The sequence below is a fragment of the Falco peregrinus genome, chromosome 6, assembly GCF_023634155.1.
Source record: "Falco peregrinus isolate bFalPer1 chromosome 6, bFalPer1.pri, whole genome shotgun sequence".
Lineage (NCBI taxonomy): Eukaryota > Metazoa > Chordata > Aves > Falconiformes > Falconidae > Falco > Falco peregrinus.
The window spans coordinates 22641064-22653734 of NC_073726.1; the positions used below are offsets into that span (position 1 = coordinate 22641064).

At 51.7% G+C, this 12671-nt stretch overlaps 2 protein-coding genes across 2 annotated transcripts; both read left to right on the forward strand.

Annotated features, from left to right (window-relative positions):
- The first annotated feature begins 995 nt into the window (after positions 1-995).
- On the forward strand, positions 996-5832 carry LOC101922598 (carboxypeptidase A1). Its single transcript, XM_005235326.3, has 11 exons — positions 996-1147; positions 1873-1954; positions 2703-2837; positions 2987-3085; positions 3601-3702; positions 3777-3878; positions 4015-4125; positions 4351-4441; positions 4581-4780; positions 5098-5182; positions 5268-5832. The coding sequence occupies exons 1-11, from the start codon at positions 1011-1013 to the stop codon at positions 5453-5455; spliced, it is 1332 nt and encodes a 443-aa protein (XP_005235383.2). The 5' UTR covers positions 996-1010; the 3' UTR covers positions 5456-5832.
- A 380-nt stretch (positions 5833-6212) lies between these two features.
- Positions 6213-9283, forward strand: LOC101922771 (carboxypeptidase A1-like). The gene is made up of 11 exons (XM_005235327.3): positions 6213-6364; positions 6580-6661; positions 6905-7039; positions 7126-7227; positions 7347-7448; positions 7532-7633; positions 7775-7885; positions 7998-8088; positions 8460-8659; positions 8792-8876; positions 9022-9283. The coding sequence occupies exons 1-11, from the start codon at positions 6300-6302 to the stop codon at positions 9207-9209; spliced, it is 1263 nt and encodes a 420-aa protein (XP_005235384.2). The 5' UTR covers positions 6213-6299; the 3' UTR covers positions 9210-9283.
- The last annotated feature ends 3388 nt before the right edge of the window (positions 9284-12671 follow it).

Sequence of the window (12671 nt, forward strand, 5' to 3'; positions counted from 1 at the left end):
ATGATCCTGCCTCAGTGAGGACCTCTAGCCTGACACCACCGACCAGGACCAGATCAGCAACATCACCAGTTAAGTGTTATGAAGCCATAACAGACCCCCTGACCACAGTGCCTTTCCCATGGCACTCTGCCATTGGGGCTACCGGAAAGACAACCTGGTTTTAATGGGGAAAAACATGAACAGAAGATGTCTGCTAAAAAACTGACAGAGATGATGGCTGCCAGCCTGGGAACACAGCCCAGGAACCTGGAGCATCCTTGACAAGTGTGGGCAGGAGCGCAGGGGCATCATAGATAAGCGCGCAACAAAGACACTGCTATAACCTGTGGAACAAAGACACTGGTATAACCTGTGGAACAAAGAAACCACTATAACAAACTGACCTCCTCAGACAGCAGAAGTCAGCAACAGCTGCTCCAGGAGCTGCTGTCCTGCCCACTCATGTGTCTATGCTGAAGACAAAAATAACTTGCTTTCTACCCCAAAACAAGCCCCTCTTTCTCTCTCTCTGAGCATTACCTCCAGGTGAATGTCCCTGTGCAGCCCCTTGGACCCTTGTGGGAACACCTGGCCCTGGGCCACCCTTCATCTTTGAGGTGAGACTGCATCCATCGTCACTTGGCCTCACTCCTGGGAGCGGTTTGATAAATGGCATCACTGGTAATAATTTGACTGATATATTTTAAATTTTTTGTGTCTATATATGCGTGCATATAAGTAATTAATCATAAACTGGCACCATCCCATGCCCCTGGGTTGGGTGGTGACTGTGACCATGACAGCCACTCGCACCAAGCTGGGTGCAAGGGCACGCACCCTCCCTCGCCGTTCGCAGCAGGACCCAAACGCCAGGAAGGCGTTATCAGATCCTCCCTAATTTGGCTGCTCTTTTATTGACTTTGCCAAATAAAGCAAACATTTGGGCTCCCAGGAGCTGTTCCTGGCTAATCTGTTTGTCGATGCTGGCTCCCCAGGGACAGCAGATGTGACCTTGCTGAGAAGGTCCACGAATGCCCCCAGAGCACTGTACAGGGGAGCTGTATGCTCCCTTGGGGGCTGGGGCTTGTCTGCATCCACTCACCATGAAGATCCTCCTGGTCTTTGCGACCTTTGTAACAGCCACCTGCAGCGAGCAGCTTTTCGTGGGGTAAGTCCTGCCAGAAACAAGGGGTGGTGGGGCACCCTGGTTGGGGAGAGGGACCGAGGTGAGAGATGCCTGGCCCTGTCTGCTGTCCTTTGGGTTCAAGAAGAAGAGTGACATCCCAAAGGAGGGAAAGCCAGCAGCTTTTTCCATGGGGACACTGGGAAAGATGTGTCCAGCTTTGGGGGGAGGTTTTGAGCATGTAACAGGTAGAAATTGGGGGATGCTAAATCCCAAGAGCATCATCCTGAGCTTTACCAGGGGAAGGACTGGCCCAAGATGGGGAAGCCTTGCTGCCAGAGAAGGAGAACATTCCTTCTCAGGAGGGGCTTACCTGTCCCTGAGGGAGCCCAGCCAGGCTGGAGTGGGAGATACTTTAGGAAATATCTAACATGTAGATGGATATAGACAGAACATATTGATGACTTAGTTATTTCCTAATGTTTTGGAGCTCCTGTGATCGAAGGAAGGGTGAAGACTGATTTGGGCTCTCTGGCACTTGATTTTTTTCCCATCACGACTGTCCTGAACCTGCATTTTTCATTCTTGACATCAAACCTCCAACAACTGATGTGCTTTCCAACCCACCAAGCCAGTGTAGACCTTCCACAGCCTCCACCCAGCCGTGATGGGGCCCTGGCAGTGCTGGAAGCTCAGCTCCTTCCCACCCCCACCCCCATCCCCATCCTGTGATCCCTCCCACATGTGCTGATGCCTCTACCTCCCTGCAGGGACCAGGTCCTCCGCATCACAGCCAGCAACGAGGAGCAGATCACCCTGCTCAGGGTGCTGGGTGAGCAGGCAGAGCTACAGGTGAGCTCCGATGGGGCCCTGAGCATCCCCCTGTGTAAAACAGAGACCCTGGTGATGTCCAGGGCTCCATCCTTCTTTTGACCTCACATCCAGTATTCCTTCCCATTTTGGATATGTATAATTTATAACTATATAAATATAATACTTAGCTCAGGGCACCTTGAGCTCAGCTGTCCTGTTTTGTGTGAAGCGGGAACACCCCAGTCACTGCAACATCATCGTACCCAGGCTGAGTATTCAAGTCTAAAATGTCATTGCTATTTATTTTTTTTGGCTTGAATTACGATGTAACTCTGTTCCCTTTGTGTTTGCCCTAGATGCTTTGCAGGGTGAATACCAGCAAAAAATTTAAGCAGTGGGAGCAGCAGGAGAGAGATGGGGGAGGGGTGGCAGGAAACAGCATCTGCACTGCAAAACCGATGTTAGGAGATACATCTATTGAATTAAAGAGCAGAACCAGCACACCATGATCCTGGTGTCTCGCCATGTCTGCTCAAATCACAAATACTCATCAGTCAAAGGGACGTTTGCAGTCAACAAACTTAGGCTGAAAGGTGTTTCTGTAGAAGATCCATTGAGTAAGGCAAAGGGACCCTGACCCATCCTGGTACCTACATGTGCCCCAAAATTTGTCCAAAAAACTTTTTTGAACCTTCATGGGAAACTCTTCTGAGACCCCTTTTGGTGCTGGAAGCTCAACGGATGAGCACCAGCACAGGATGGGGCTGAGCTCTCTCCTCCACATCAGGTTGACTTCTGGCGTCACCCCACCAGCCCTGGCCGCCCAGCTGACCTGCGGGTGCCCTTCCCCAGCCTCCAAGCAGTCAAAATCTTCCTGGAGTCCAACAGCATTTCCTACAGCATCATGATCAAGGACGTGCAGGTAAGGGCTGTGGTGGGGAATGGGACAAACTCTTGTAGTTCAGTCCCAAGAGAAGATCCAAAAGTTGGAAAGCATGAGGAAGTTGAAGAAAACCCCAATCCCCTCCTCCTTTCAGCCTGTTTGATTTTCTTTTTCTCCCTCCTAAACAGGAATTATTGGATGAGGAAAAAAAAACTATGATGAAGTCTAGAAGGATAGGGAGAAGCACCAAAACATTTGATTTTGCCTCCTACCACACAATAGACGAGGTACTTTGCTCTGCAGAGCATTCGCTTTGTCTTGCTGGGGTCACACTCAGCCTGTGTCATGGTTGCATCTGTGTAGTGACATTTGTGGTGGCAGGTGAGACCCACCCAGGACATATCTCTCCTCCTTGGGTGGAGGTTTTACTGAGCTGGGAGACCGGGCATCCCTCCATGTGCAGCATGGCCTTTCCTGGTATCTCCCTGCCTCACTGGAAGACATCTTCAACTTCATTTTGGGGGTCAAAGTTTGTAGTTGGAGCTCTGTGGGTGGCTGATGGAGGCTGTGATGCTGTTGGGGGATCTCAGAGCTTTCCACTCCCCACACTGATTCTGCTTTTGCAAAAGCCTTTGCAATGTGCATCTCCCTGCTCACACAGAGGTCCAAGCACCTGGTTTTCTCCAGGGAAGCACCAGGGCTTCTCCAGGGAAGCTCTACATGTTGCATGTGGTGCTGGATACCCTAAAAACCAAAAAGAAAGCCAAGGTGAGCCTCATGACCCAGCAGCATCTCCTTTCAGATCTATGACTGGATAGACATGCTGGTGGACGGTCATCCCAGCCTTGTTAGCAAGATCCAGATCGGGCAGAGCTATGAGAACAGACCCCTGTATGTGTTGAAGGTGGGTACCAGGGGCACCCTCACCTTGCCCAGCCCTGGAAGGGCACGGGGCTGAAATCCCCCCTCTCTGTACAGTTCAGCACTGGGGGATCGAATAGGCCGGCCATCTGGCTGGATACGGGCATCCACTCGCGGGAATGGGTCACCCAAGCCACTGGCATCTGGACGGCCAACAAGGTAACCACATGCTCTTGGGACATGGAACCCCAATTCTTACCCCAGCCCTTCTTTAACACCTCCCTGCTGAGCCGCTTGGTCGCTTCCCTTATCCCTGAGGGGCACCGATGCAGCTCCCAGTCCCCTCCCTGTGCAGATCGCTGAGGAGTATGGCCAGGACCCCTCTGTCACTGCCATCCTGGACAGTATGGACATCTTCTTTGAGATCATCACCAACCCCGATGGCTTTGCCTTCACCCACAGCTCCGTGAGTGCAGGGACACTGTGGGACTTGTCCCAGCACTTGTCTCCAGCAGCTTTGGCTGAATGTAATTTTTGGGTGGGGAGGGATGTTCCTTCCCATGTGGGATGGTGAGTTGTTGGTGGTGGTTTCCTCCCATCCCCAGAGATGCTTGGGCAAGAGGGCTTCATCTGTCCCCCAAGGTCATGCAATCTACATCCCTGTGATGGTCTCACCCCCATCTGCTCCTAGAACCGCATGTGGCGCAAGACAAGGTCCATCAATGCCAGCTCCCACTGCGTTGGAGTGGACCCCAACCGAAACTGGGATGCTGGCTTTGGAGGTGAGAGGCAGGACAGCAGGTCCCCATGCAAGGCATCATATGTGCCTCAAAGCTTCCTGCTAAAGGGGAGAAACCTGGGGGCTGGAAACCCTTCCCCAGGGCTGTCTCTCTGTATGGTGCCTCCTCTGCCATGCCCCAGGCTCCGGCTCCAGCAGCAACCCCTGCTCTGACATCTACCGTGGTCCCTATGCCCACTCTGAGAGAGAAGTGAAAGCTATTGTAGACTTCATCCACAGCCACGGGAATATGAAATCAGTCATCTCCATCCACAGCTACTCCCAGATGCTGCTCTTCCCCTATGGCTACAAGACAGAGCCTGTGCCCAACCACCAAGAACTGGTGAGCTGACGCCAAAATGTAAACATGGGGCTGTAAGCACCAGCCTTGCTAGAGAAGTCAGGTCAGATCATCCCAGGACCCTCCCTGCTCCTCCTGTTAGATGCAACCTGCACTTTGAAGCCCATCATCTGGTTCTTGGAGGGAGGGTGATTGCAAGACATATCTCCCACCTATCAAAAACTAAGGGTGTTTGGGGAAAAGAAAGAGCAGAAGGGGTGGGAAACAATGCTGGGCTCTAGATCCCATGGCCCTGGGGTTCCTGCTGCCCCAAGGTCTTGGTCCACTAGGTCTCACCACTTTAGGGCTCTTTGTTGCAGAATGAACTGGCTAAAAAGGCGGTGAATGACTTGGCTGTCCTGTATGGGACAAAATACACGTACGGCAGCATTGTGGACACCATCTGTAAGTGTCCCTTCCTCATCCCACAGCACTGTGTCTACCACAAATGCTCAGCATTGGGATCATGTCTGCGCTTCTCTCCTTGTAGATCTGGCAGATGGCACCACCGTCGACTGGGCCTACGACAATGGGGTGAAATATTCCTTCTCGTTCGAGCTGAGGGACACAGGACGCTATGGCTTCCTCCTGCCCAGCAGCCAGATCATCCCCACCGCTACTGAGACCTGGCCAGCGCTGCTGGACATCATGGTCTATGTCCTGGAGCATCCATACTGAACCCAGCACCTCCCACGGCATTCTCTCATCTCAATAAATAATCCAGGAGATTCTATGATTTAAGGCTGGTGACTTTTCATGCTAGACTTCAGAAAACCAGTGAAAAAGGATTCCTATCCCTGCAGGTGTTTATTTCCCACCTTGTGGCTTTGGCCCTACAAGTTCCTATCCTTTGGAGCCAACAGCCCTGAAGGACCTGGGAGGAGATGTGTGGGTTTTGGGCAACCAAACCCAGATGTATGGGGTTTTGGGTAGCATTGCTCCATCGTCCACCCCTGGGGGCTGTGGGGAGGGACACCAGGCACCCTCAGGGCCATCGCTGGGTGTGAAGTGCTTTCAGGCATTTGTTGTTTTATTTTTGCCACCTGGGAGGACCATCACCCACTCTGACCTCTGTCCCGTGCCAAACTTTAAAACAATTTCCCTTACCCCCACCACCACAGCCACAGCTTAGGTACCAGCTCACTGAGTTCCCTGTGCAAAAAAAATCTGCATCTTGCACTTTCTCGACCCAAATTTATCCTTTTCCTCCTCGCAGCTCTGAGCCACAGCCAGCACTGTGGGCGGTGGGATTTTGGCACCTCCCTGCTTCTCGCCCTGCCAGTAGGTGACTCACCAACAGTCCTGGCCAGTTCCTGGGACAGGTTTGTCCGGGACCCGGAGTGCAGTGGATGGGGGTACGGCAGGGCTGCAGTGTCTGACCTTGGCTGGTGCCAGCCAGAGCCTTCCCACAGCCGTGGGAAAGGGGACAGCTGGAGGGGCTGGGCTGGGGGCCACCATCCCGACAGGATTTAAGAGGCCCCAAGGTCCCATCAGGACACAGGACGGGCTCTTTCAGCTGACGATGAAGGTCCTTGTGCTGTTGGCTGCCCTGGTGGCAGCGGCCACCAGCACCGAGACTTTTGTTGGGTAGGCAGTCCGTCCAGTGGGGTGTGGCTGGGATGGGGGCAGTAGCACCAGCTGGGGAAGAAGGAGCTGGTTCAGTCCTGAGGGGGCACAGACACCCCTGGGAAGAGCCTCAGTGAAAATCCCCAGGGTGGGGGGATGGATGAGGTGGGGATTAGCCTGGACACCAGGGACCCAGAGCTTGGCCCCACCTCCTGCAACACCCCCTGACCCCACAGGCACCAGGTGCTGCGCATCACCCCCACCAGCAATGAGGAGCTGCAGGTGGTACAGGAGCTGCAGGACCTTGAGGAGCTGCAGGTACCAGATGCAACGGTGGGGGTGGCTTTTGGGGAGACCCCTCCAGCCTGTGTCCCTTGGTTTGCACCCCCTAAGCCACACTGTAGAGCAGGGCTGGGGGGGCTAGATGAGGGATGATGGCACTGGAGGAGGAGCTGGATGTGGGATGATGGGGACCACTTTGTGAAAAGCAAGACAGGATGGTGCAGCAGGGGCAGCCTGAGGCCAGATCCGACCCCCTCACCTCACTTTCTCCTGCTCCAGCTGGATTTCTGGCTGGAACCCCGTGGCCCTGGGTACCCGGTCGATGTCCGTGTGCCCTTCCCCAGCCTGCAGTCCTTCAAAGCCCACCTGGAAGCCAACGGCATCTCCTACTCCATCATGATCGAGGACGTGCAGGTCAGCAGTGGTAGAGGGGAGGTGGGTGAGACACAGGGTCTCGGTGCAGCGGGGGACTATGTCTCATCCTGCCTTGTGTCCCCCAGGCGCTGGTGGACAACGAGCAGACAGAGTTGCTTCGTAGCCGCCGCCAGCTGCCACTCTCCACCAATACCTTTGACTATGCCACCTACCATACCCTGGACGAGGTGAGAAAGCACAAGATTTGGGGCATTTTGGGGGAAAATCACACCCTGTAATTGCTCTTGCAAAGTCCTTTGCTTCAAGGGGTGAGCTGGGAATGACCCCCCCCATCCCTCTTCCCCAGATCTACACCTTCATGGACCTGCTGGTGGCCGAAAACCCCAACCTGGTCAGCAAGGTCGAGATTGGACGGTCGACAGAGAACCGCCCACTCTATGTGCTCAAGGTGAGGATTTGGGGTATGTGGGGTGACTGGAGGGGGGAGTGAGGCCAGGGACAAAGCCAACCCCCCCCATTCTGCTCTTCCAGTTCAGCAAAGGGGGTACGAACCGCCCGGCCGTCTGGATCGACACTGGCATCCACTCTCGTGAATGGGTGACACAGGCCAGCGGAGTCTGGTTTGCCAAGAAGGTACGGGCACCTCTCAGACATGTCTTATGTCCCCAAAGGGCCACAAGGTCCTGCAGCCACTGTGGATGCCAGGTGGCTGAACCCACAGAGAAGAAAGTGCTCCAGCAGCACCAGGGAGCCCCGAACCATCATCCTTTCTAGATTGTCGTGGATCATGAGAATGATGAAGGTCTGGCCTCCATCCTGGACCAGATGGACATCTTCCTGGAGATTGTCACCAACCCAGATGGCTTTGCCTTCACCCAAACCCAGGTACCACCCCAGCTTTCCTCTCTGCACCTCCTACAGCCATGCTGGATGGGGCTGGGGGGCAGGGTCGGAGCTCCAACCCTGGGCACCAGCTGAGATGGCTCTGCTCTTCCAGAATCGCATGTGGCGCAAGACCAGGTCCAAGCAATCAGGCTCCGTTTGCATCGGTGTGGACCCCAACCGCAACTGGGACGCAGGTTTTGGAGGTCAGAGAACCTGCGGCAGGTTCCCACCCTCCACACGGAGGCTCCAAGGCCATTTCTGGCTCAGAAAGATTCACTCATGTCCCCTGGGGGAGGGATGGGATTGGCTCTCTGTGGCAGAGGCAAGGGTTTGGGCTCCACCAGGGCTTTGATGTCCCTTAGTGACCAGCACAGTGGGGACAATAAATAAAAGTCATCATACAAATATCTAGGAGGAGCTCCAAGAGTGTTCCTCACTGGCCACCAAGCAGCTGAGGGGTGGGAAAAGCTCTTGGCCTTGGAAATGGAAAAGGCTCTTTGCCCTTGTGACTCTCTGAGCCACCCAACTGCCCCCAAACACCCACACTGTGTTTTCACTGTCCTCTTCTCCACAGGGCCTGGGGCCAGCAGAAACCCTTGCTCAGAGACGTACCACGGACCCTACGCCAACTCGGAGCCCGAGGTGAAGGCCATCGTGGACTTTGTGAAGAACCATGGGAACATCAAGGCTTTCATTTCCATCCACAGCTACTCCCAGCTCCTGCTCTACCCCTATGGCTACACCAGAACCCCAGTGCCTGACCAGAAGGAACTGGTAGGGCTGCTGCTGCCCCAGGCCAAGCCTATTGAGCTTTGATATCCTTTTTGCCTGTGGCACAGGTGAAAAATCTCTCCTGCAGGCTTTTCCCTTCTTCCGCTCATTTTTCTCCTTTCTGTGTATTCCCAGCACCAGATCTCTGAGAAGGCAGTCACAGCTCTGTCTTCTCTGTATGGCACTAACTACAAGTATGGCAGCATCTTCACCACCATCTGTAAGTAATAGGGGGCCGCGGTGGTTCCCCCGATTTAAACCAACATCATCACTCTCACCTTGTCTTAGACAAAACATCCCATGAAATACCTGTATGATGCAGAGCGACTAATGTTTTGCATCCCACCTGTTGTTTCCCCACTCAGACCAAGCGAGTGGATCAACTGTCGACTGGACATACAATCAGGGCATCAAGTACTCCTTCACCTTTGAGCTGCGGGACACGGGGCGCTACGGATTCCTGCTCCCCGCCAAGCAGATTGTCCCAACTGCGCAGGAGACGTGGCTGGCACTGAAGACCATCATGCTGTACACGCGGGACCATCTCTACTAACCGGGATTGGAGGCCGAGTGGCAGTTGAATTAGCTGGAGAGGGTGGAAGAATGCAATAAATAAATTTAAAGAAGGATGAGAAATGCCTTTCATTGTTCTCCCCTTTTCCAAGTAACATTGAAAAGCCTTTTCAGAGACTGACTCAGCACTCCTGCGGGTGCATGCGGCAGCGGCCAACACAAACAGCACACGCTGGCCCAGCAGCCTGAAAAGGGGGTTAAAAGGACATGAAAATAGTGGGACACAAAAGAAAGGAAGGTGCTTGTTTTCCCTGTGCTCTGGCAGATGATGGAAGGGGAAGAGGTTTAGTTTGACACCCAGCAGGCAAGCAGAGACCTCAGACACCGCAGCTGTGCTGGCAGGAGGGGTGCCCACCTTCCCCGGCCCTCTCAGGGGCCAGGGCAGCTCCGAGACGCGAGGCAATGGGGTTAGCACCATTTATTCTGTGCGTTTCTGTGGTTGAACATCACCTTGCAGCACTGGTAGGAAGGTCCCTCCTCACCCTCTGCAATCCCTAGGGGAGGGGACCTCCCAGCTTCTGCAGGCACTGCCCCATGCTCTCCGTTAGCTTGCAAAGCTCCAACAGAAAAGAAGAACTCAACCATATGGTGGCACTTGCTTTTTATTAAATTAAATAATTAAAACTCCCAGACCCCACAGACTCTGACCCCATCCTCTGAACAACACCAAGTCAAGAGTACAAAAACCACACAAATCCATCAAGAGGATGAGAGAGTACATTCAGTTCTTCCTCTGATGCCCTGGACTTGGAGGATCTCAAACAGCTAGGACTACTTTTGCCTGCCCCTTTCAGAAGGAAGTTTTCATGTCAGCCCAGAGCAGCCAGGGATTTTGGATCTGTCTCCTACAGCTGGATAGCAAAATCAGGACTTTAAGCCAACACAATGACCACTACTCACCTCCGTTTTTCCCACATGGATGCATTTTATACACTTTCAAGTGCTTATGGAACTCTGAGATCTCCTGCTTGCACCCCAGTGGAACCCTGTGTGTCTTTCAAGCACATACTAAATGGCTCCCCTCTCTCCCCTGCACATTCAGCTTATCTCCTTTTAAAGTTTTACTTAGCTTTTATTTTGTTTTATTAGGTCACCTAAAAGCATCGCCACTCAGTAACTAAAGCCCCAATAGGCGAGTCACCTTCCAAAGGCTGTGAGTGAAGAGGAGTGTGGACAAGAACCAGGTCCCTGCAGCTTCTGCTTTGTGCTCAGACCATTTAATAAATGCTTTTCCCTCAGGAAGCGATGCTGCCATTCCATGGCAAGCCAACTGGTCTGACCTAGGAGGACAAGCTACTTTGTTCAAAATAAATATGCCTGCAACTAGAACAACAACAAGAAGTCTTCCAAAAGTGTGACTGAGTAGGGAGGTAAGAAAGCAGAGCAGTTAACAAGATGCATCCAGCTTCCTATAGATGAGCTGAAATAAGACACAACCAGACCCATAATTATTTTTATTTTTTATCTTCGTACCTGACCAACCCAACTCTTACAGTACATACTTACACATAGACACTCTCCCTATGGAAACCCAGGACACATGTGGTCCATAGTGGATGGGTTGGAAGGGCAGTTTGTACAAATTAGAGCTGGTTTGTACAACTTAAAGCATCCAAGAACTTCTTTGGGAAGCTGGAAGCTTTTAAGATACCTCCCTGCAATCAGGTTTTGTTACATATAGAAAAATAATACAGATGTGTATTTGAACACACAGGGGCATTCAGCTCTGAAGTACTTCAGTACATTTTAAATGCTGTCTCTGCCCTACATCCTTTAATTTCTCCCCTTATTCTCCCTCTGGGGGATTCTGACAGGGCATCCAAGGTTTGCGCTGGTCACTTCACTCTTCTCTGAAGAATACTGAAGTTATGGCTCTCCATCAGAATGGCTGCCAGTCCCTGTATCAGCACTTGTCCGATTTAAGACTCATGGGTACTCAATAAACATGATAAACATGCTCAGTGATGTCTATTCTTCAACTGCCAGACTAGAAATTATGTGCAATTTCTCCCACCTTGCCCTTTCACCAGAATTACCCCGATGATCTGCACCACTGGTGAAATTTGGGGTCTGTTGAAGTTTGCTTGTATACTTCAAAAAGGGAGAAAACCCCCACCAAACCCCACAAAGCCATGCGCAAAACCCACAAGACCAAGAAGCCAAAGCTAGACAAAGCTGAGCAACACCATAGGTAAAGGCTAGAGAGCAGGATCTCCCCATAACCACCTACGATGTCTCCAGCAGGCAACTTTGCTTTATCACTGAGTAGATTCAGATGATTTCTAGGTCACCCAACCAATACTGGTGTGGCAGAAGCACCAATCTGTGAAAGCTGTGATACTCATTTTCTATGAAATGTCCATGCCCTGTTTGGTTACCAGATCCATGGTCCCTGGTAGATTTTAGGGACCCTGCAGGTGACGGCAGAAGAAAATTTCCCTTCAACCACCCTAACCTTAGTGTAGCTACTCCAAAAACACTGGCAAAGGTGTAACTGGGAATAAACTTCCAGCCTCTATCAGGCGCTGGAACTGCAAAGCTCTTTGCTGCTTCACTGAAGAATAGAGTTTGCCTCCAAGTATCACAAAATCATTTTATGAAGCTAAATGATGTTCTGCCTCCTAACCTAGACTCACAGCCTGAAAGATGGTTAGGGAAGTCAGTCACTGTTCTGCTGACAAGGCTGAGTACTCCACATACATCATCATTTTCTGCAGCTCCAGTGACCAGTAACCTGCTCTGGCAAGTACAAAAAGGAGCAAACCACTAGTGCACAGCCAAACTAAGGAGACACTCTGCCTGCATAACAAAGAGAAGCATAGCTGACCTGTCTTAGGGTCCTGCTCAGCACGTCCATCAGTCTTATTCTCTCATTTCATTTAGAACCAAAACCACCACGTGGTAGCTCTCTGTAACCATGGCAAGGAATTAAGCAGAAGCACAGTTAGAAGCCAAACCTTCCAGCCAATACAGGAGAAAAGAGGAAAAACGCAGTTAATGCCTCTCCAGCCCACCTTTAAATATACAGAACCATTTCACAAACTGCCCATGAGTAAACATGACTGTCAGGTTACAGTGCCACGCTGGGCATTATTTCCAAAAACATCTTTCTAACAAATACTTCTGTTCATTAACATAATTTAAAAAACAAAAAAACAACCATTACAGAATCCTCTCTCCAACATTTTGGCGAGTTGCTGAGGGTCTGTGTCTCTGCTACAAAACACCAAAGTTTTTGCTCACAGATGATTTCTGGCCCATTTACATCCACATGCATTCTCCTGTTTGCAGTCTGCAGTTCCAGGCACAGCACAGGAGTACATTACAGACACAGATAAATTAATCTGCACTACAAGCTTTGCAGAACCATTTCTACTGGTCACAGGCTTTACTACCAGTTTCCTCCCTCCCCTATAAAAATCAGTTATATCAACTGTGTCCT